General features: G+C 40.5%; 1 protein-coding gene across 3 annotated transcripts in view; it reads right to left on the bottom strand.

The window, feature by feature from the left end:
- Positions 1 to 5,405: 5,405 nt before the first annotated feature.
- The window catches only part of bsnb (bassoon (presynaptic cytomatrix protein) b), a 73,401-nt gene continuing 54,487 nt past the window's right edge, over positions 5,406 to 24,319 (bottom strand). For 2 of the 3 annotated variants that reach the window (XM_017435455.3, XM_017435457.3), the window contains exons 5-13: positions 16,778 to 23,146; positions 13,272 to 15,339; positions 12,079 to 12,908; positions 11,387 to 11,498; positions 11,138 to 11,284; positions 10,968 to 11,023; positions 10,612 to 10,717; positions 10,067 to 10,202; positions 5,406 to 8,587 (exon numbers count right to left, since the gene is read on the bottom strand). In XM_017435455.3, coding sequence (XP_017290944.1) covers positions 10,983 to 11,023; positions 11,138 to 11,284; positions 11,387 to 11,498; positions 12,079 to 12,908; positions 13,272 to 15,339; positions 16,778 to 23,146 — 9,567 coding nt within the window. In that variant the 3' untranslated portion in view covers positions 5,406 to 8,587; positions 10,067 to 10,202; positions 10,612 to 10,717; positions 10,968 to 10,982. The remainder of the gene's footprint in view (positions 8,588 to 10,066; positions 10,203 to 10,611; positions 10,718 to 10,967; positions 11,024 to 11,137; positions 11,285 to 11,386; positions 11,499 to 12,078; positions 12,909 to 13,271; positions 15,340 to 16,777; positions 23,147 to 24,319) is intronic. The other variant, XM_017435456.3, reaches the window with a different exon arrangement.

The following is a 24,319-nucleotide window of genomic DNA, read 5'->3' as shown; positions in this document are numbered from 1 at the left end:
AAAACTGAAGTAAAAATGGGCAGAGGTTCACCAGTCTGCAAAAACAAACAAACAAACAAAAAAACTGGACCTAATGGAATAATTTCAGAATAATACTTCTTAACAGAAAATTGGAAAGACTTTGAATATCACATCCTAATTTTACATTACTTTAAAATGTATGCTAAAAATATATTCAAACACATACCTCGAGTTTCACATGTATCCTTGTTTTTTAACTAGATAAATATGTTCATTTATTTTTCTGGTGTACTCAAAGGAACATCTTTCTTGTTAACAAACTAATTAAGAAGAAGCTTTCTCATTATTTTATGAAAGATGAAAAGAAGAAATTTTATTTAAATCAAACCAACACTTGTAATCCTAATCCAGTTTTCTCATCTTTCCAAATTAAGTTACTGCAGTATTTTTTGTAATCTAATTAATTATTTTGGATTTTAAGTCCCATCCATTTGGGTTGGTTTTGTCACAAGCTGGGGCTGCTTTGAGTGTAATATTAGAAATAATTACAACAAGGTTATAATCATACAGCAGGGTATGATGTGACTACACTTGCAAGACAATCTCATCATTGGTCAGATGATCATCAGAGTGGAGTAAAAAAAAGAAACCAGAGAAGACAGCTAAACGTAATATACAGATAGCTCACTCCATCAGTGCCGGAGTGGATGTACTGAGTTCCTTTACTCCACTGCTAGAAGGGATGAGGATAATCCCAGCAGGAGGAAGGAGTTCAACTGGCTCAGCTCTAAAAAACTAAAGTCAGTGTGTTTCTGAATCAGACTTCTTTCCTTTTATTTATTTTCGTTCTTTAACTCCAGAGTTGTTGGCTGAGAAAAAAGGAAACAGAATCACTCGAGCCTGGTAGGAGGACTAAACATGACACCAACTGGGTCCCAAAGTATCAGAAATAAGTGTCTCTACTACAGCTAGCTGCTGCTGTCACTTGCGTTTGCAAATAACCATCAAATTCAGTTTAAACAACAGTAAAATGCAAAACTGATGGTTTAAATAGTAGGTTTGAATCAAAACTGAAGTCATGTCACTTTTATTCAACAATTTTAAAAGAATGTCTAATTTGCTAAAGCATGTGCTTGGAAAATATGTATCACCCGCTGCTCTTAAAGGTGGGCAATCATGTAATTGCCTGTGTCATGTGTGTCTTTATTTTTTCTGTTAGCTAATCAACTCGTGAACCAGTGGACAGATATTAATGAAACTCTCAGAAAGTAATCAATGGTTGCACATCTATAATTGATTATGAACTTGATTAAAAATGTCCGTCACAGCTAATGAACCTTAGTAAACACAAAAATGGCTGTAACTCACTCAATTTTACAGATACTGAGCAAAAATTTGGTGTGATTGTACCTGAGATGCCTACTAACTGATCACACGAGATATTTCTTTAAAACTTTAGCATGCAATAAAGGGGCGGAAAAAAAATCCCAGAGCATTGTATCATGTTGCTGTTTATGTTGCTGAGACATGATTGCAATTTTGGTTCACTGTTTACCTTGAGGTGAGGCAGCGGGGGTGACTTAACAAACTCCCTGGAAGCCTCAAAGGCCCGGTGACTGATTGTTTCATTATTTAATGGTTGTGTATTGACAGCACAGCGCTCGCGGGGAAGCAGATTGGGACGATGAGTGACAAGTGAAGCTAGAAAACCTTAGCTGCCAGCTTTCCTTCAGCCCCATTAGCTCCTCCATTTGCTCGACAGCCTGCTGGAGTTAGGGCTGATAGAGTTATAAATCTTCCATCCGCGATGTTTGTTAAAACACAACAGTTTTGTTTTTTTAAAGTGTATTATTTTCTTTGTTTACCTTATCGACATGTCTGGTTTGTTAATTATTTGGAGGACACAGTGATGCAAGGGTCTCAAAAAGTGGTGCAGCGGCTTCATTAAATAATCCCATCATGTTTTACATCAGCCTTAATAACACAAAGCCTCCAGTTAATTTCAACACTCAGTTCCAGTTATCTATGAAGGCACTTTGACAATGACAAAAACCTAATTTATCGGATTCAGCTCTTCTTCTTCCCGTCACTTGCAGATGAGTCACAAACTTTTCCACTGAGGTCACCGCTGATGTTAATAACTGGTTAATCTTCGGCGGCAGAGGCACTCGTCACGGCTTTCAGGAAATAGATGAATGCAAGCATCCCAATTACAGTTTAATGACTTTACATTTGTGCCCTAGATATGAGGACATTGAGGACAAGTGACCTATAACAGAAGACAATAATAAGAGAACCATTAATCAATTGGTTTTATATAAGAATTCTCTCTTTTTAGCCACGTCCTTGAAGACATGGCTAAAAACTGAGCAAACAGCCTGAAAAAAATCACCACATTGGTTCGTCCCAAACAAAACAATGAAAGCCTCCGATTGTCCCGGAGTGATTTATATGTCGCTGCTGGTAGAAATGTATTTAACTCCTTATGACGCAAACAGATGTTTCTAATTTTTTAAACAAACCCTTTCTCATATGGTACCAGGATTTATCAAACTCCAGCTGAGAAAGAGTGACTCAGGAAGCATGTGGCCTTATTTTCGTGTTATTTTGTTCTGCTTAAATCACTTTGTGAATTTTTGGTCTGACTTTCCCATAAACAAAGCAAGTTTTTGACCAAAAAGAGAAAAGACAAATGCAACACTGGAAAAAAAATACACGTGTTAACACTATAAAGTTCAAAGTATTACTAAAGCTAAAGGTAGTCCAACAAAAATCTCCTCCCTCTCCATTTTTTCCTGGCTGGATGGTGTACTGTAGGTATCATAATGTTTTAATGCTCCACCAGAGGGACCTACAAGAAAAAGAAATGAGCTCAGCTATACATCTTTGATAGAACTTTATAAGACTCTTTATAAGTTATTAACAACAGTTTAAAGGTGTTTTAACCTCAGCAGAATTATTTTATCACCATATCTATTAAATGACATCTTAAATGAAGTCAGTTGTTTGCTTTTTTTTACGTATGGCATGTGGCATGATTTTTCATTTTGCTTCTGGCAATTTGAGTTAAAAAAAGATTTTTAAAATCTCAAAAGCCACTTCTTTCAGAGAGTCATCACATCTTAACCTTTGGTGAAGGAGGGATGGAAATGGAATAACAGAAAAAAATGACTCAGGCTTTCATGGATCAAAGGATAATTTATTGTTAGTTTTGCAGGTCAGTGAGAGACTGACCATAATGGAAAAAGTCATTGACTTTTTTAGCAGCAAAAATGGGTGAGAGTTCTGTTCATTCGTCTCAAATCTAAGTGACGATTTTTACTGTGAAGTCTAAGGATTTATAACTGATCACCTCAGAGTGGTTTTGCATCAGGGAGGAAACACTGAGGGTCAGAACATAATCATGGTTTCCATTAGCTACAGTTTAGCTAATTTTAGCTTTCAGCTAGTTTTGATAGTCTTAGCTTTTAGATATTGTTTTATTAATCTTAACTTTTATCTGCTGTTAAGTTCATTTTAACCTTTAGCCATTTTGCTGATTTTAGCTGTTTCCTTCATGGCTCTTCTAGGGTTACACCTATTTATATTATCAGCTCCTAATATCTGAACTAGATACTTTAACAAAATGAATGTATTGTTATTTTAAACATTTGAAAATCTTTTACAATGAGTTGGGATGGGACTCATTAGGTAGGCTTATAAAGGTCATCAGCATAAGATAAAACATCATTTTTGTTGGTATAACAATTTGTAAATGGCAATAAAAATCATTCATATTTTATAGGGTTCATTTACTGAGCTGCCAGTAATGGGTGACCAGTTAAAAACAATGAAACAACAACAACAAAACCCAGTAAATGTCTTGGTAGGACATTGGCCCACTACATATCACCAGAACAACTTTAGCTCTTTGGTTCTGCAGGTTCCTGGAGCTCAGCATGAGACATTTATTATCATATCATGGTGAAGAGAGATGTAAAACATATCAGCCTAGAATCATCAGATGTGCTCAGCTTGGCTGAGATCTGATGATTCTGAAGCCCATGGCCAGTGACTCACAGCATTTTCATCAAATCATTTGGAGCCTCACGGTGCTCTGTGGATGGGGCCATTGATATCCTGAAGCTATCACATGGAAGAGACAATTTACTATTATCATTTTTTAAAAATCCATCTAAAGGATAAAGGTTACAACTCAGGACAACGTTGTATTGATCTGAGTCACACTTCTCTCTGAGAGGAGAAACCACAGCAAAGCAGCTGACATCAACACACTATGGGTCAAAGAATACTTAATTGTTTATGTGTATTGCAAGTAACTATACATTAGATTTATTTTTTTTAATTGATATTTACGTTTACCTACATTGGAAATCCAAAATGTTATTATAATGGCTAACAATTCTGAGCCATGCCACTAGAGGGCGGTCAAATCCGCAAATGTGACTGTCAGCCAGGTCTAATTATTATGTCCAGTTCGTACAATATGTTGTGGCTTAACAATATGGACATTTCATCTTTGTTCATGAAGGACACATTTCTGCCACAAAAGTGTTGATGCAGTGACATTAAGTGAGGATATATCAGACTAACAGAATAAAACTCAACCACATGATAGATCATGAGGATCTGTTTAGTATAGGAAAGTAAACTCATATATGAACTTTCAAAAAATTGTCTGTTTCATGTCTATTGATTAAAAAAAACATAGAGAAGGATCCAAATATACAAGATCAAAAACGTGTCTATCAAGATGTCTTCACTAATACAAAAATGATCAGCTAAAATGATGGGAAATTTTTGAACCCACCCATATAGGCAATCAGGATTACAAACAACCCGTATAAACAGCTTACTCTTAGTCTGAGAAATATTTGTTGAACAATGTTTATTACTATGATAAGGTTTAAAACTGGAGCATTAATGTGCACATAAAACATACTTATGGACAAATTATTTCTGCACCAAATTCATTCATGTTGAAATCAACTAGTTTAAACTCTGTTTGGTGCCACATGTAGACACACGGTGAAAGACATGTGTATTATATCTTTGCACAATAGCAGTTTGAGAATGTTCCTGCATCATCTGGTGAGCTGTAGAGGATAAAGACATAAGCATCAGTGGAAACCATTTCATTTCTCTTTCCTGTACAAATAGACTCTCACACCTCCATCTCTCCTTTTGGATTGCCAAACACTGATCTTCACACTTCTCTCTCCACCACCCACACTGGGATAAGTCATCACCACCTCAGCACATGAAACCTGGTATTATCTGAACAGTCTCATTGCTACGGAGGTCTTATTCTTGATCGCTCTCCTTTTTTTTTTATCGGCACGAAGCCCCTGTATGAAGCTCCCTCCTTACAACCAAGGGTTTTCATTATTCCCTGCAAGGAAAACTGGTGACACACAGAGAAGAACTGCACACAGCAATCACAATAAACTTATTTTCTTTTTATTCATTTCTCTTGTTTGGAAATTGCAGGGTCAATATTTTCACATTACTTGACATGATGCACCAAAATGTACTCTACCTGTTTACAGGAATACACTGATTAGAACACAAGGTTTCACAATGGATACACGACTGACATTTTGCTCATTGCACTTACAACAGTGAATGACATTTTCCAGATTTTTAGTTTCTTTTTTCCCCCTCTTTACTGCTTCCCTTTATCACCTCCAGATCATATCCATCAAACTGAAGACCTCTTGTTGGAGGCATTCTGGGTTTTTTTGTTGTTTTTTTGTTTTATTTGTTGGAGAAATACAATATGTATAGAAACTCTACACACACTGAATATGTTTCAGAGTACGAGTTTGGTTCCACTGTTGTAAAGAGTCAATACAAGTCAGCCACATACACTATGTTTATGCAATAATATTCATAATCATCATCATTATTAGTTTCATCATCCTCATCATCATCATAGTGGTAATAATAAATATTTTTATACACAAAAGTTGGCAGCAAATACGGCATGGGGATGCACATGACAGCCGTACTCAAAACTCAAAAGCTGTACAGAGAAATGAAGTCGTATTTACAGTAAGAATGTGAAAATGTGTCTGTCTGCCTTCCTGTTCGTCTGCATGGCTGCACTGAAGGCTGTTTTGGTCTCATGCACTTCATATTGACTTCACTGCACCTTTGTTCTGACGCAGATCTCACGCTGCTCGCTTACGCAACCTCTATTTCTGCGCTTTGTTGAGCAGCGAGTGCTACCAGTCAGGCTTTGTGCTTTCGAAAATGACATGCCCTGATTTGTGAATGACTGGCTGAACATCTTTAACCCTCTGATATTCTCTTTGTTGGCCAGTGAAGGTCAAGGTTTGTTAGGCAAACCTTTGTGGAAAAAAATCATGCCTTACCTTTTTTTAATTTCTTTTTTTTTTAAGAAAAAACAAATTCTAGTACAACTTCCAAGAATGAAGGATCTAATCATGCACCTTTCAAATGGCTTGGCTGCTGAGTGGGTTAGTCGACAATTAAATATCCAATATAAACATTCCATTCAGCCCACAGGTTATACCGACACCCAATATGTACATTGACACGTATTAATGAGAAAGTGCTGACCATCTGCGTTACAAGTTTACAGCCGCACAGACAGTCACTGCAAGCCAAACACTGAGGAGCCCGGGGTCAGCCAAAATGCACAACAACTCAATGAGGGCTTACAAACAGCCAGACAAAGCCAAGCAAACCCATGCTTCGAAGCAACATGATGGTGGACATTCAAAACCGACAGTCTACACAGTTTACCCTTTGGCAACAAGTCCCCCCCCCTCCAAGTGTGGGGAACGAGGGGTCAAAACATGCCACGAAAATAAAAACAATATTCAGTATTCAAATTCATACAGACAAGTTCCTAAGTAAAAACATTTCCAGTTCCTATTTTTTTTTAAGGATTTTAGTTCATAATTGTGTTGTTTTTCTTGTGATGACAATAAACTGATTCAGGCTAAATCATTTCCAGGTTCAAAATGAGTCATTGCATAGAACATTTGACTTGATAATTGCTTTCGTCCTCTCCTGTATCTTGATGCATGCTTGTGTGTGTGTTTTGGTGTGTGTAGTCTGCACAAATAGAGGCAGTGGGCCCAGCTTGTTAGTGAATTGGTAACCTCATTAATCAGCAGGAGGTTAACAAGTCTATTTGGTGAGAACTTAATTAACCTTGGCTCTGAATTGGAACATGGTTGCAAAGAGTGTAACGTGTACAGTATGTATTTGTAAGAGATCAATATATATATGTATATATATATATTTATGAAGTGTGCGTGAGTGTGGGTGTACCTGTCTGCATGCTGAACATATCATGCATGTCTGTACATGTGATGCTGTGGTTGTAAACCCTCTGACAGATTTTATTACTGCTATTTGTTGACAGACATGTTTGATATTTCCCATCACGAATTGAGACGACATTTACACCATTGTGCTATATACCATTTGCTGCATGCTATTGCTTTTAAAAATCAATAAGCAAAAATATCTGATGCAATAAAACGGAGATATGAACAAATATAAAGTGAAAATACAAAGTTTTACCAACTTAAAACACATAACGACATAAAAAGAAACTCGCCGGAGAGTGAGTCGTTAAATACACAAATGACAAATTTACATAGTAGATCTCTGATTTGTTGTATGTACATACAATATCATACAGCGTAAAAAGAAACTCAGGATGATATGGATGCTTTAAAACATGAGGTATACTAGTACAAACATAGCAAATAAGGCTCTTTCATTCATTATCAGGCAAAAAAACAACAAATTGAAACAAAAAATCCCCAAAAACTAAAATATGAGAGAAGTCAACAAAAAGGATAAAGTCCCACAAGGCTCTGGGGATGAATGTATGATGGCTTTACAATGGCTAAAAAAAGAGCCGTGGCCACTCTTTCATTTGGTCCTCTCGTCTGTGTGAATCTCACACTTATCGGCACGCTGGTAGTAATTCCCTTCCCCCAAAAAAACCTACAACTAATGAGCAGCGGCATCCTTCAGGTGATGGAAAAAAAAAGGATTGATATGGGCTTTTTTTCTGGTTTTCAATTGTGCGTGCATTCTCGTGTCCACATTTACACAATGCATTCTGTAGACACTGAAACAAAACAGACAATAAATAAAAACACATTCAAAGAAAGGGTCGGTTTCCCTCTACTGGAATGTACTGTGGAGATCACAGAAACCAAGCATTTAAGGATTTTAATAGAATCTCCGGGTTGGTTGTTGTTGCTGTAATAAGCTTCGTCTGTTCCAGTTAAGTGTTATTATTGTGAACCAGGATCAGTCGCTTTAATGTAAGGAAAACCTATGGAATCTTGTTTTTTTCTTCATGAAAATAATCTGAAGACATCAATGCAGAATCAAGAAGCCTTGACGTGTACTCCTCAGACATGAGAGCTGTTGCAGAAAGACCTCTGTAGAGGGCGCTGTGAGGCTTCTTTTACTGAGCCGTTGCACATGAACAAACACGCTGAGTTTCTCCCATCATATCCACCATCCTCTGTTAGCAGGGCATCGAGCTGTTTCCCAGATCACATGCAGAGGATGAGATAAGGCAGAGTGCTCCTTTCTGTCTCCATATCACCACATTCTTAATGTTGACCTGAAAGAAAGACAGTGAAGACATGTTGGTGATGATAAACGAATTAATCATAAATTCACCTGGCACAAAAACCTAATGCTCCCTTGTATTGCAAAGTAAAACAAACTTAATAAAGTTCCCTTTAAAATAAATTTAATATCATTAAATAGCTTTCAGTTGATCCAAAATACTACTGCCAGAGTTCTGATGACCGTTAAAAGGAGAGACCATATTTTTCCAATTTTAGCTTCTCTTCATTGCCTCCCTGCATAATTCAGAATAGAATTTAAAATCTTAAATCTAACATACCAAGTTCTTAATAGCCCAGTTGTTTTTATATTAAAGATCTTATCGTGGTTACAACAGAGTGCTTCACTCTCACACTGCAGGTTTACTTGTGGTTCTTAGAGTTTTTAAAAGTAGAACAGGAGGCAGAGCTTTCAGTTACAATTTCTGTATATGAGGCAGACGGTCTGTCTACATTTAAGACGAGGCTTAAAACTTTCCTTTTTGATAAATCCTACAGTTGGAGTTGGCTTGGGTTTCCTGAGCTATCCCTTAGTTCTGCTGCTATAGACTCAGACTGCTAGAGGACAAACTGACCACATTTACTTACTTATTTGTCTTTATTTTTTTACTCTCAGTGTTTGTACATGCAATTATTGATGTCATTAATTTTGTGTTCTCTGCTTGTCTTCCCATATAAGCTACACCTGGACCAATCCTTCTGTGTCTGTCCTTTTTCTGTCCTCTCAACCCCAGCTGGATCCTGCTTCCCATGAAACTCCAGCCTGTAGCAGTTCTGTTGCCAGTAAGCTTGGTTTAACTTCACATTCAATTTCTGACTCCTCAGATTGAGCACCGATACTGATTATTAAAAATAGATTAAATAAAAGTTAGATCTTGACCAAATTGGTCTCAACTTGATGCATTTTATTGCTTTTTTTGACAGAGGAAAAATAAAATCTATTGTAATCTGCTTTGTCTACACTTCTGTAGTTCTGCTCTGTTGAGCAGAAACAGTTTATTCTACCATGTAATGAATGATGTCGACTATGTGTTATGATTCTGAGTGCCTGCAGGTGCTTTGTTTTATCCTTGTGTGCCTTAGCATGTGTGACATTAAAGTAAGCCTTGGTGAAGATTCTTGGGCTGATTTTAGCACACTGGTCTTAGCCCAGATTATTGCAGGTTTGCTGATTTCCCCTTTTTTAAAGCTTTGGCCTCTCACCTCTGCAGCACAAGATTCAAGCAGACCCTGCCTTTCACAACACCGCCTGAGAAAACAGCAATCTAATGACATGACTCATAACCACACACAAAAATCAGGGTAAACTAAAATAAAACCAGACTAAGCTACCTATCAGTACCTGCATACAAACATGTGCCCTCAGAGTGATATTTAGGTATTTTTACACACTTACCAATGATCTAATGAGGCTTTGAATGTTTCTATCATCATCATTCTGAAGTTGTAGCTCTTTCAAAGCATCCACTTACTTTCAGGCCTCTTCAGTCCTCTCCTCATGTCTTGTAACAGCGTGCTGACAAAGCGATCCCCCTTATTTAATTCCCTTCAATCGTGAGCCCATGTCTGGGGAATACAGTGCTGACAAGGCATCCTTTGATTCCAGGTCTGTTTGGTAATTTGGGGTAAGGGAAAGGTACAGAGAGTCACAGCATTTAATGAGTCATCATTTCTTTTGAGCCTCTCATTATGCAGACATGACTATGCTAATTTATGTAAATATACATGTGATAGAACATTAATCTATTAATCTAAATGTGATGGGACTTTATGTTTTTTTTCAACCTGAAGTCTAACATTCAAACTGATGGAATCATAACGCTGAACGTGTCCATTTTTTGTTTCTCAAGCTACTGTTAAAGATTACATGACATCAAATCACAAAAATAAACACATATTTGAAATGTTTACTATCATAGCAGGATTTCCAAGTGCTTAATTGTGTGAGTACAACATATTCATCCCACTATCAAGAACAAAAAATTAAAACGTAAAACAAAAAAGTGTCCATACTCACTGATGCATTCAGGGTCTCTCCTCTGTTTTCTCTGCAGAGTTAAATGAATTTGATGTGGTTTCATAGGTTTTCCGGTACAAAGCTACTGATCCGCCTCGTTTTATCCCTGAAAGAGAAAACACAGCTGATTAGAAAAAAATTAAATAAAGAAAAGGGAGGCAATAAACCATGCATAATCACTTTCCAAAAAATGTGTAATTTAAAATGGTTTCTGCCACCTGTTCTCACCATCCCAGAAGCAATTCATGCTTCTAACTCAAATATTAACAAAAACAAACTAAGGGATTTTTTTTTAGGTATGATTGCCTCCCTACCAAAACATCTGTGAGAGAATATAAAAACTGCAACTCACTTACCCTCCTCTCTTCAGTTCACCAAAATGAGGTGAACTTTTTTCCAAGACCAGACAAAGCTGTTAGAATAATTAAAAAGAAAGTAAAGAAGTGATGCTGTGATGATGATTCCTTTTTTTTTCTTTTACAGTTTTTAAAATGAGTAATGTGTAAACACAAAGACATGACTGTACCATCTCCCAGTTTCCCAGCCTGTTCCGCGGCCCCTCCCTGTAGGATTTTGGTGAGAACGTTTTCTCCTTCAGCTGGTGCCTGACCTGCTGCAGCACTTCCTATACCAACCGGTTTGCTCCCGATCCCAACAGGAGCAGCCTTGGAGCCTGCACAGAAGAAAAAAAAAAATGAAGGAACACAAATCCATCACAAACTAAATGTTTTCAAACAATTGCATGTGGTTTTGTAATATGAAAAGTGACACTGACCTATGCCTGTAAGAGGAGGTGTGGCTATTTTGGAGGGCTGGGGCGCTGTTGCGACTCCAGCTGGAGGTTTCATTCCTGTGGCAGCTGCTGCAGGTGTGGCATCAATTTTTGGCTGTAGAAAATTAGGTTGAGATAATAATTATTGTTGGCTTTTTTACTTTTGGAAAGATTTAAACTAGTTTACTAAATTTAGGGTGTTATTGTCATTATTTTTCTTGCTATAGTTGCTTTGTCTTTTCTGCAAAAGTACTGAATAAAATGATAAAATAGGTACAAACATTAAAAAAACTGTCACAACTACAATGAGAAAAAGAGCAAACAACAGAGATTAAAATATAATGCTAATCACTTTTTAACCTTTTAGTCAAAAGGTCAAAGTTCATTCCAGTATTATTGTTTGCTTATCTTCTCATTTATGATTGCATAGGACTATACACAGTCTTAATTGGGGGATTTGGGGTTTATTAAGTCTGGTACTACACTCCACTGATCAAAAGTAATGAAGAGTATTGATCTGTTGTGACTTTTACCACAAGAAGTTGAAGGTTTTAACAGGACAGAGGACTAGTATTTAAAGGCTTGTTTTAATAAGCATCATCATGGCAGACTATTACAGAACACTACAACATAAAAAAAACATTGCAGAAAATATAATTTTTATATGTAAATAAACATACATCAGTTCCACTTACCGCTGTGGCCTGCTGCCCTGCTGCAGACCCCACTCCTGGCTGCCTTCCCTGCGATGGAGCTTGTCCAGGCTTGGCCAGCTGCTGTTGCTGTGTTGGTCCAGTTCCAGCTGTTGTTGTTGAAGGCTGACTACTCTGAGGGGTCTGGCTGTGTTGTGGTGGCTGCTGCTGCTGCTGTTGTTGTTGTTGTGGCACACTCTGTTGATGCTGCTGCTGAGCCTGTTGGCTGGCATCAAGTGGTTCAGAGCCTGGATGTCTTCCTGACTGCCCCTGACCACTTGATCGCTGCTGCCCAGCATGGCCCTGAGGAGCCTGCTGGCTCGGAGGTTTAGAAGGATCTTGTCTCCTGGTGGCTGTACGTTCTCCTTGTGTTCTCTGGGTCCTTCCAGCAGTACCATGGTGATGACCAGAGGGCGAGTCTCGAGAGAAGTCGCCTGAATTTCTTGGGCTTCCGTGAGCAGAGCGGGAATCTGTGCCACTCCTTCTTTGCACAGATGAGGTGGTCCTGCCTTCAGCACGACCTGATGGGTCCTTGGGGTGCGTCCTGGAAGAGCGCGAAGATCTGGGGTCTTCTGAGGAGTGGCGAGAAGAGCTGTGCCTGCCAGAGCTGCTGCCGTGATGACGGTGGTCTCGTGGCGTAGAGGAGGGGTGGCGTTGGTTGTACTCGTCCTGTTGACAGTACTCCTCTGGCGGTTCATCATAGTCATGGTAGGAGTGTTTACTACGTCTACCTGTGGAGGAGTGACTCCCACTTCCATGATGTCGTGACCGATCAGAGCGGGCCTCCCGTGGTTTCTCAAACCAATCAGTCTCCTCTTGGCTTAAATGATATGCTTTTTAAAAACCAATAAACAAAATATCAGTCAGCTGTTGTTTTATGTAGAATAGCATGCAGAATGATGCATTAGAAGAAAAGCATGCTCCCCATTCCAGAGCCATGCATATTTATGAGGAATCCAACAGAAAAAAAGAGTGAAAAGCAGACTTCATGCATTGCCTCACATGTAAAAACCATGCATGCAAAACATAGGTATAAAAGATTTTTGGCTTCATAAATGAGGGAAACATTGAACAAAAGAAAATCACAAGATAAATAAAATCATGGAGTTTTTGTTCACATTTGGCATGCAGTCTTTTCATCACACTTGAAAAGTGGTAAGAACAAAGCAAAGCACAAATAATTTAGCACCAGTTACCTTCACTGTCAGAAACAGCACAATGCATGTCATCTACAAGATAAGGATCATCTGGTTTATAGACATGACTTCTGGGAAGGTCTTTCTTGTGGTGGTCCTGCACATCTGGTAGTGAATGGCTAGAACCATACTGGTTTCTCACATCATGGGCCTCTGGTATGCCAGATCCTTTTCCCATGCCTACGGGCTTTCCAACAGGACTGAGTGGGCTCTCTTCTTCTGAATTCTGATTTCGCATGGGTGGCCTTCCACTGCGGCTGCTTCTATGAGACCGCTCCATAGCATCTCTTTCATAGGATTTACTGCGCTGGCCCGGGGCATCTCTAGATGATATCTTGTCCATTCCGTATCCTGTAGACCTGGACCTACCAGAGCTGTACATGCGGTCCTCTTCCTCAAGACCTTCATGACTGGTGCCATAATATTTCTGCTGATCATATTTTTTCATGCCATAGGCGACATCATCCTGAAGCTTCTTGGATCTTGACACAACTGGACATGTACCCCCAGTTGATGTTGTCATTGTGTAAGAGGCAAGATCAGACTCCACATCCCGAGCTTCCTCGATAGGGGAGAATTTAGAAATTTTCTGCTCCATTCCCTGCTTCCTATGCTTACTACGTTTAGAAGAAACTACAGCAGGAGCAAGATTTTTGGATGTGACTTTGTGGCTACCAGAGCGTGATGTGTGTTTATAATCATCATAGTAATAAGATGAGCCTCCACTCACTGTGGTGCTGGTGCGACTGTCCACTGTGCTCTGGTAACCAGTTGGCCCTGTAGGTCTGCCATAAGCATCAACTGGCTCATCATAGGCACCCCCTCTCGCAGGGCCATTCTCACTGCGATACCGCCCACCAACAGGATGGCCGAGAGCATCAGTGGGTTGGCCTGTATTATCTTTTGTCAATTCACTTATGTCATCAATCATCACGTAGTTCCTTGGAATATTCTGCTCCAGGTTGGAGGTATAAATACCATCTGAACCATAAGTAGAGGTGGGGCTGTCCACTGAGTGAGTCAGGCCTGGCTCTGGAGCACGGTATTGTCCATATGTACTACTATAAACTGTACCAAAGCTGCTATCTGGAGCTGATGTAGCCACTGAGACTGCTGGGTTGCTAATGACCTCATAGTTGGTGGGGAGCTTTTGTTCAAGGTCTGCCAAAGATGTTTGCCTTGGTCTTTGATGAACCGTAAGGATTTCTGCCTGGGGCTGGTAGGTGAGGCCAGGTTGGTAGGAACTATGGCTGGGGTAAGGAAGGCTCTGCCCTGGCATAGGCTGACCGGGAGAGTGGAAGCTCTGATGACTATGCTGCTGCATGGAAAAGTCTGTTTGATAGGACTGGCCATATGTGCGAGAAGAATAGGCTCCTTGGTTCTGGTACCCAGGGCCGGTAGGAGGATGGGGTTGGAAGGTTCCAGGCTGGGGGGCAGTGGTTGGGTACTGAGGAGGCTGAAAACCTATTTGCGGATAAGCAGAGCCAGGCTGTTGTGTTGATGGCTGACTTTGAGGATATGGATATGGCATATAAGTGGAAGTTGAGGGATACTGAGAGGCTACATTGAGGTCATTAGTAAACTGACTCAGTGGTGCAGTGCTAGGCCTTGTCAGCAAACCATTAGCATCATAAGATCCAGATGCAGCTGCCATTCTGAGATTATTGAGCTCACTGTCTGACATGTAGTCTCGAGCATCCCCCATACATCGCAGGTAAGCCAACTCTCTCCTTTCCCTCTCCTTCACCATAGTCTCCTTTCGCTGAGTTATGCCTAGTTCCAAATAGCGCAGTTTGGCATCAATCTCTTTTTCCTCTTCCTCCAGTTCAGCTTGCTGCTTACGCAGTTTTGACGACTCTTGCTCCACAGCTTTTAATTCACTCAGCAGACCAGCCTTGGTAACTCCTTGGGCAGGTCTTGGAAGGACCCTCTGCGACATGCCAGGAGAGCTGTACATTTGTGCTGGAGTAACAATAGGGAGTGGAGCCTCCTCTGGTGGTGGGCTGGGGAGAGTCCTCTTTACTTTCCTCATCAGAGAGTTCTGCTGCTGCTGCAGGGAGGCCATCTGCTATGAGAGCAAGAGACACATCAGTAAACACTGAGCTATAAACAGAATCTGTTTATGTAAATTAAACTCATTATTCTATACTGGGTATTCAGAGAGGGTCAATATATTTCTTCTGAACACTAAAATGAAAAAAAAAATTAGTTTGCATAACATGTTTTTAAAACACCTGATATTAAATGAACTGAGTAAAAATGTGTCAATTATTCAACTAAATTGTTTCAGCTTATTACTCTAAAAATTTCCAATGAAGGTAAAGTTACTCTGTGATGTCTTAAGTCAGGCACACCACAACACTGAAAATGTAGTGTGTGAATTGTTAAGCAGCTGAAATCAACATACAGCACTTTCCTCACTTTAAGGTGAAGATTAATTTGTGTTAATTATTACAAAAGCAGCAAGTTCAACAATGTTGATCATTAGCCACAAATATTGTTATCACCCAGGCTAAGTCATATTTGTGCTTCTTTAAACTCATATTTAATTTGTTAAATATAAAACAAGTAAACCTCAATATTAGGATATTTGCGAAAATGTGTGTCTAAATAATTTTATCAATGTAAATAAAAGCCTAAAACGTTGACAAATTGAGAAACATGAGAGTAAGGTCCTTTCATTCCTACTCCTTATTTTCCTTTCTTTTTTATCAGATTTTAACTATCTTTTACGTAACCAATAATAAATGGCATGCAGGCTCGAATAATCAGATTCTGTAAATGAAAATAGAATTACATAAAAGACATTTATACTAATATATTACTCACAAAATAGTTATGTTGAGCAGATCCATGGAGATTTCAAGTATCCACAAGAGAGACTTGCATTAAACTCTAACACTACAGATTTTGGATACAAATGCAAAGAACACTTCTCAGACTAATTTTGGTTTAAGTGCGCAGCAGTGCTAATTTACTTTGCCCAGCTGCTAACAATCATGAAGAAAGCAAAGTAGAACCAGGATTCCTTTACATTGTGTGTCACCCCCTGGCAGTACTTAAGGGGTTTTCCACATTTAGAAGGCAGGGTGGGGGCAAGATAGGAGGAAGAAGGAGGAGATACAACAGAGAGGCTTTTCTGACATGGCCAGATGCTCTTATGAGAGCTTTCTGTCACTTCCTCTTTAGTGCCAGATCCTGTGTGATTATCTACACTCATACGATGCAACCATTTTTTTGTACTGTTTGGTTTAAATATTTTATTTTTACACTCACAAGTATTAGTAATATAGTAACTAGTTTTGTATATATAGAAAAGTACTATGGCATTTTCATCACTTATATGAAATGTCATCTCTTTTATTTGACCTTCAGTTGCTAATTTATTCTTCTAGATCTCATATTACCCTTTAAATTTTAACTTGAAAACAAGCATTTCTTATAAACATAATATGATAAAACATTTGCATTTATTAAATTCAGTTCAAAGATTGAAAAGCTTGTACCTGGCTGCTCGACACAACTTGATGATGATATGGAGAGAACCTGTTCTTGGCAGGGTCCTCTGATGTTGGGCTGAGAGGCTTTGGATCCGACATTGAACGCTGCACATTTTTTATGGGTCTTGGCAGCGACTGGTGGCGTTGAGGAGATTCAGCAGTGAAAGCCTTCTGCTGTGGTGTAACATGGGCCTTGTTAAGTTTCTCCTGGGAGGCAAATGTTGTTTCCAACATGCGATGAGGAGACAGTGGAGATACTGGGGAATATAATACTTGGGGCGATTTGGGAGGTTGTCGAGATAAGCACTCATTTTGTTGATGATGGTGATGATAGCCAATTTCCAGAGGGTCTGGTTTTCTCCTTTCAAACTTAGCAACTCCTTGGAGTCTGGGAGAGGTCGGGTCAGGTGTATTTGCTCCTACTATATGAAGACTTGTTGAGTATGGACTAATAGTTGTAGGGACACTCAGCTGAGGGGCAACTACTCCCTGAGAATGGGATTCTGGTTCAGTCTGGCAGGCTAGACTCTCTCCTTTGTGAGTCCTTTCAGGAGCTGCTATGTAATGTAATAGATCAACCTTTGAGGTCTCCGCCATAGTGATGTGGATTGCAGGTGAAACCCTGCCAAGTTGGTCTGATTCTGTTTGGCATGATGAGTCATTAGTGGTCTGAATAGCTATGCTTGCAGAAGCCACTTTAGATGATCCTTCAGATTTAGCCTCGCCACTTGACTCTGAATGCTTTGATGCACGAGATCGTCTGCGCCTTACTGGCTGCTGGTCCCATTCTGCCTGGTCTTCCTCATCAGTCTGCACACTGCAGTCTGCAATGCGCCTTGTTCTCCTACGCCTATTCAAGTACCTGTCTTCACCATCCTCATCGTCTGTTTGCACACAGCTGTCTGTAATTCTTTTGGCCGAGTCTTCTTCTGAGCCATCCCTCAGCCGAGGCATGGAATTCTGCTTTTTCATTGTCTTAGAATCAACCTGCTTGTCACTACTTTTTAAAGACATTTCAGAGGCAGAGCTCTGAATAGGTCGAGCAGCCATTACTGCTTGAACCACTTGGCCATCCTGCCAGAACTGAACACTTTGTCCATCTTTTTGAATTACTCTACCACTCTGGTCACAAATTATAAACCCTTGAGGGACCGCTCCTCCAACAACTACCCCTTGGATAGCACCCTGAGCTGATGTTGCTGCTGCTGCAGCTGCAGCTGATGCAGCAGCTGCTTCAGCAGCAGCAGCTACTGCTGCTGCCTCTACTGCAGCTGTCTTTTGCCTTTTCTGTTCCTCCAACTGCTGCTGAAGCTGCTGTTGCAGAGTTTGAATTTGCTCAAGTTGCATCCTTTGCTGGGCCAACTGTTCTCTTTGCATTATAAGCTGTGTCTCACGCTCTGCTTGTTGTTGCTGTAGGACCTGCTGTTTGATTGTCTGAAGTTCTTGAAGCTCTCGCTGAACAAGTAGCTGCTCTTTTTCTCTGTGACGCTGAAGCTCCATACGATCTCTTTCTAGCTCCTCTTGTAGGCGCATCTGTCGTAATTTTTCTAGTTCAACCCGTTCTCGCTCAAACTGCAATAATTGCTCTTGTTGCTGACTCAGTCTTTCGTCTTCCATACCTTTCTGTGCATCAGATTTAGAAGAAAGTTTGGAACTTTGTGTTTGGGCAGTATCATTTGTTGTTGCTTTTGGCTGTGTTTGAGGCAGAACTACTGACTGAGGCTGACTGATGGGTTGCGCTTGAGGTTGGGTTTGTGTCAAAGATAAAGGTTCGGTTTGTGCAGGTAATTGTTGTGCCTGCATTTGAGGCTGCACTGGTTGAACAATTGCAGGTTGACCTTGAGCTTGAGAGAGTGATGCAAGACTCTGTGAGGTAAGTTGAGGACAGTCTATTTGATGACCAGTTGTGGTTTGCATACCAGGCACAGATACATGATGTGCTCCTGATTGTACTGCTGGTTGAGTTGTTGGAATAGTTGCAGCTGTTTGGGCGGCTATTGTTGCTAAAGGCTTTCCAAGATACACTGGAGTTTCCTGGTGTGAGCTGCTTAATACAGAAGCACTTTCTGATGGTGTGGCTGACGTAGGATACTGGTTTGGAGGAGGGTAGGAATATGGCCCTTGTGTGGACAGAGGCATTCTGGGAGTCACTTGAGGCAACCTGGTCAGACTAGCCAAGGGTACAGCAGTTACACCTGTAGGGTATGGTCTGTAAATGCCCCTAGGCACTGGACGTATGACTGGAGCCGGCTGTGTAGTAATTGGCAAGGTTGAAGCTATGGGAGTGTTTATGGTGGAATATATCATGCCATCACCTCCTCTCATAGCAGCGGGGTACAAGGCGCGTATACTTGCTTGTCTAGCATTTATTAGATTTGTTAGAGTTTGACCATTCACTGTTTGTCGCCCATCTGGCCCATAAAGTAAATTAGCTCTTACTGACGCTAAACCTTGATGGAGATTTAATCTTGCTAAAGGTCCACCCCTTCCAGCTGCATATGCTGCCAGTTCAGGGTTATTTCCGAAACGACTCCCAATGTGATCAACAGTGTTAAGAGCTGCACACATGCGGCTAATCTCCCTAGCAGTAGTTGCACTGTATTGAGCCAAATTAGAGTCCTGTGATCCTGTTAGGTCACGTGAACCACAGGTATAGTCAGAATTAATATTTGACATGGAGCCATATCGACGAAGGGGTAATGAAGGACCTGCAAAGTCACCCTGGTGACGCAGGTCTGTGTAAGAGCCATACTGTGCCCCCATGCCAAGGTATCCAGCATCATAAACCTGATTCATACTGCTAAGATCTACTGCCAAACCACCATGGAGATTGTTCTGATAGTGAGCAGAATCAGTAATTGAAGGTAGATTGGTATCAGACATGGAGGGCTGTATTCTTCCAGAAGGTGGTATAGGTGGTGGATATTGTTTATGAGCCATTGTTATTCCTTGAGTAACATGAGGCTTTTGTTGCTGCTGTTGTTGGCTAACACTGTAATGTGGTGGGTGGGGAGGTTGAGCTACTTGAGAGATTTCAGTGATGGGATTTTTGTCTGAGGATACAGTGGGAGACTTCTGAGAGAATGACCCTGAACAGGTACCAGCAAAGGGCAATTTGTAAACAACATCACAACAAGCCACTTGGTTTTCTGGTTTGAGCTGTCCAGTCAGATCCAAAACCTGAGGTGGAGGAGGAGCAGTGGCCTGGTCTTCTTGCTTTACCAGCTGAGTAACTGTGCCACCTTGTGATGTGTTGGTCTCATCAAGTTGCACCATCATAACATGGGGTTTACCTGTGGACAAGTTCATTACTGTTGGCTTGTTTTTTAGCTCTAAGGCAATGCCACCATACATTTCATGGGGTACATTTGAAGTAAGAGCCCCAGACACTGATGGTGGAGCCAGAGGGGATATTCTAGGTATGGCACTAGCAGTCACTACAGGCTGGGCACTACTTGTCTGGCCCACTACAAGGTCTTTTTTCATCAGCAGTGGTTGTACCTGATTAGCTAAATTGTAACGAGCAAAAGAGGACTGCTGTTGGTGCTGCTGAAGCTGTTGCTCAAGAAGTTGTTGCTGCTGCAGAAGCTTCTGCTGTTGTAACTGCAGTTGTTGCTGCTGTATTTCAAGATTTTCCAGACAGGCATCAATTTTGGGAATAGACGGGTCAGTAATCAGTGGCTTACTCTGGGTTAAACACACAGCTGATCCAACACCCTGACCCAGATCCACACGGTTCTGCAAGGGGTCTCCATACACTATTGGTTGCTTGGGTTGCGACATGAATGTTGACCCTGCAACTGTTACACTAACTGTTGTTGGGGTTGATACAGATACATGTGGTTGCTCTTGTGCATTGAGGTTCATAATAAGGGGCTGCACTGCTGTGTGCCTACCAGATGGCTGCTCTGCTCCTAAAGAGTACCTTCTTGTGTCAGAGGCAAGAGATGTTAGATCCATGCCCTGATCTGTCATTATAATTGGAGCAGGTCTCAGTGGAGCTCTTAGATCTACAACAGTGGTGTCTGGTTGTGTTTGGCTCTGCCCTACAACCTTTGAAGTGCCTGGAACATGAGAGATTTTACACAAAGATATATTTTCCACTGAACCCCGACTTTGTGCGCTTGTGGTCATAGCACTAACACCAACATTAACTTTTTCAATATTTTGACCCATTTGAGAAGAATGTTTTAGGGTCTGATGAGAAGGATGTATTTGGGGTGATGTTGGAGAATTTGTTGAAGGGGTCTGCGAGCTATATAATGTTTTACAACTGGCCTGTGTTGGCGATGATAGAGGAGATGTAGACGAATTTACAGTAAGCGGCTTGGCAGGACTGGACCTTTCAGAGCCCAGTGTTATTACCATCACTGGTGAATCTTGAGATGACTGTTGCCGTACAAGACGTGGTGACATTGTCCTTTGAGGTGCTTGAGAACTGTGAGATGTTGAAGCTGTTGTAGCACCAGCTGGTAAAGACGGCAGCTGTCTGCTGCTACCACTCGTGTGTCGCACAGGTTGTGTATGTGTTGGGCTTTGTGTCGGAGATGTAGTGGGGGAGACTGGGGGGCTGGGTCCTTTAAAAAGTGAAAAAACCTTGGAGGTCAAGGAGGATGATCCAGGGTCAGGTGTTGCTTGTGTTGGCCTTTGTGAGCCTGCTCTGTTGCTAACTGGCACTGTGCTTCCTCCATGCCGAGTTGAGGCAGCCTGATTCATTTGGGCTTTGGTTGTTGCAACTCCAACAACACCTTCTATTTTGGCACTCTGTGTCATCATTCTGTTCTGTGTTTCTTTTGATAAATGTTGTGCTGCTTGCATACCCGCAATTCTTGAATCACCGCCTGTTGTGGAAAAGGATATTGGTGCAGTAACCTGTGTGGGGCTTGAGCCTGGAGTTAGGGAAGTTCCAGCTTCAAGATGATACCCACCATCTGACTGAGAGCTACCTTTCTGTTGATTAATTGTTCCCACTTGCTTTTGCATGAGCTGTGCTTTCCTCATCATCTCCTCATATACCTCTTCTGCACTTTTTAGAGTTTTATCAGATGCTGACATTGCTGTCTTTTCTGTTGGGGAGTAGAGTGATGTAAAAGTTGGAAGGTTGAATTCTTTTCCTGATTTGTAAAGTTTTCCTCCAATCATCTCAAAACCTTCTGCCTCTGAGTCCATAGAGGGTGAATATTCAGAGCACGATGATCTGTGGAGCTCCTCCATCTCTGCAGCCTGTCTCAGCTCCTCTGTTGGGGAAGCATCCTCAATAGGAGAGAGATTACTTGGAGGGGTTTTGGACCGTTCTCTGCGCCTCTGTGCTCGAAGTTCCTCCTTATCTCTTTTTGTTTTCCGGGCAGTACTTCGAATCCTCTGTTGCTCTAAATCTCTCATCTGCTCCTGTTCCCTAAGAAGTTCTTCCTCCTCCCTAAGCTCATCCTCCTCAGAGGAGTCCTCAATAGTTGGCAGCAGTGGCCCATGGGACCGATGTCGAGCTTTCCTCTGCTGCTTTGCTTCCTCAAGTCGTGCTCTCCGACTAGGACTGCTGTCACTGTCATCTTCCATGGATGACACAGAAGTGGGGGATGTTCCAGAAGTGTAGCTGGGAGTAGTAGCAGGAAGAGTGGATGAATAATCCCCCTTGGATCTCTCCTCAGGAGAACCAGTCAGACTCTCCATTTCTAGCTCTGGTTCTCGGAGGTCATGTTCACTACTGAGCTCAATGTCTCGATTGTAGCTATTAGTGTTATTCAGCTCAATCGTCTTAAAACGTCGAAGGCCCCCAGCCATTACAACATCTTCCTCTTCTTTTGTTTTATAAGGACCCTCTGAAACCTTTGTATCTTCTTCAAAACTATTAGACTGGTGAGAAAGACGTCTTCTTTCTTTGCCTAAATCCCCACTGGCTTTATGTGTCTTTTTAGATTTCTGTTTTTCAAATTCTTCAAATTCTTCTTCATCAGCACTCATTTCCATAATCTGTCTCCTCATGTATTCTTCATCTGTTAAATCTTTATGTGACTTCTTTTGTCTTACTGGCAATGGAGATAAACCACTTTCACTGCTGTCTTCCACATAATCGTGACGAAGCTTGCAACTGAGGTCATCTTCTGATTCATCCCTTGCTGCCTCATCATCAGGACTGTACTCTTGCCCCACAGAAAGTGAATGAGGCCTGTGTTTCTGGTCTGAGGCAGTTTTTGATTCAAGCAAAGGTTTCATGGAGCTTTCTAACTTGGTGATTTCAGAGGGGATAGAAGCACCTCTTTCACTAAGCTTGATACTCTCTTCTTGGATTTGACCTGTAATTTCCCCTTGAGAACTTGAGATCCCATCTGAAGAGTATCCAGTGTCACTTAAGCTCTGCGTACTTGACTTGTTGTGATCCTAAAGAAAGAGAGAAAACAGAGAGGGATCAGAATCCAATAAAGGTCTTCATAATTAACTCATAAAAGTTATATTACAAGCTTCAGTGCACATTTCAGATCTTACTATTTCATCCAGCTCATCAGCAATGACATTTTTAGGAACATTGGTAGATGACTGAGGGTAAAATCAATTTTTTTTACACCTATTATAGATGAAATAGTTTCTAATAGTAAGATATTAGAGAATAATTACTTTGAAAATAACCAACAATATATTTTAACACTTTAGGCTAAAATCAACCCAAATGTTTACTTTATGGTACCATTTGATTACAGAAAATAAAAATACTTAACTTCTAAAAATGTTTGCATTTAGAAAAACATGTACTAACACAAGCAAAACAGTTTTTATTTATCACAACTTTTGGCCATCTTATATTTGTTTGGGTTGAATCTGCCTTTCAGTGTTATGCGCACTCAAATGAAAAAAATATACCGACACAGAGTGAATGTAACAGACGGTTGAACATACAAACATTTACAGACAAATGTCATTTTGGTACATGCTTGTTTGACATCTTTGACGCATTCTCCGTTGCATTCTTCGAACCGTTGAAGAATAAAGAACATGCTTAGAATGCTTAAAATATCACCACAAGGTGTCACATTTAACAAAAAGCTTGCAATTCTTTTAAGTTCTTTCACAAAGAAAACTATATAAATAAAAAAATAAACTGTCCAAAACCAAACAGAGAAATGTGGGAGTGGGCTAGAGACGAAAAATGGCCAACTGAGAGGATTATGCTAATGTACATAAAAATGATGAATGATGATGACCAACTGATGATGATGACAATTAGAGAGTGATCTTAAACTTTAAGATGATGATGCTTAATGTTACAAATATGAAGATAGTGGTTATAAGACATTTTGATAAATTCAACTGCAATGGTAGTTTTTGTTTACTGAATGTTTAATGATCTCGAACAAGTGACTGCTGGTGATATGCACCAGCTGCCCCACAACTCGAACAAGAAAAGTGGCTAAAAGAAAATGATAGGATGGATGAATGTTATAATAAAAACAGAATTTACTCAGTATCGTTGCATTAGTTATAATAAGAAAGTTGGTCAAAGTTAGAGCTAACTTAGGAGTAATGAAGATAGAAAATGAAGATAAAAAAGACAAAATT

Source organism: Kryptolebias marmoratus, linkage group LG4 (genome assembly GCF_001649575.2).
Source record: "Kryptolebias marmoratus isolate JLee-2015 linkage group LG4, ASM164957v2, whole genome shotgun sequence".
Classification (NCBI taxonomy): Eukaryota; Metazoa; Chordata; class Actinopteri; order Cyprinodontiformes; family Rivulidae; genus Kryptolebias; species Kryptolebias marmoratus.
This window is presented reverse-complemented; position numbering and strand designations above follow the sequence as displayed.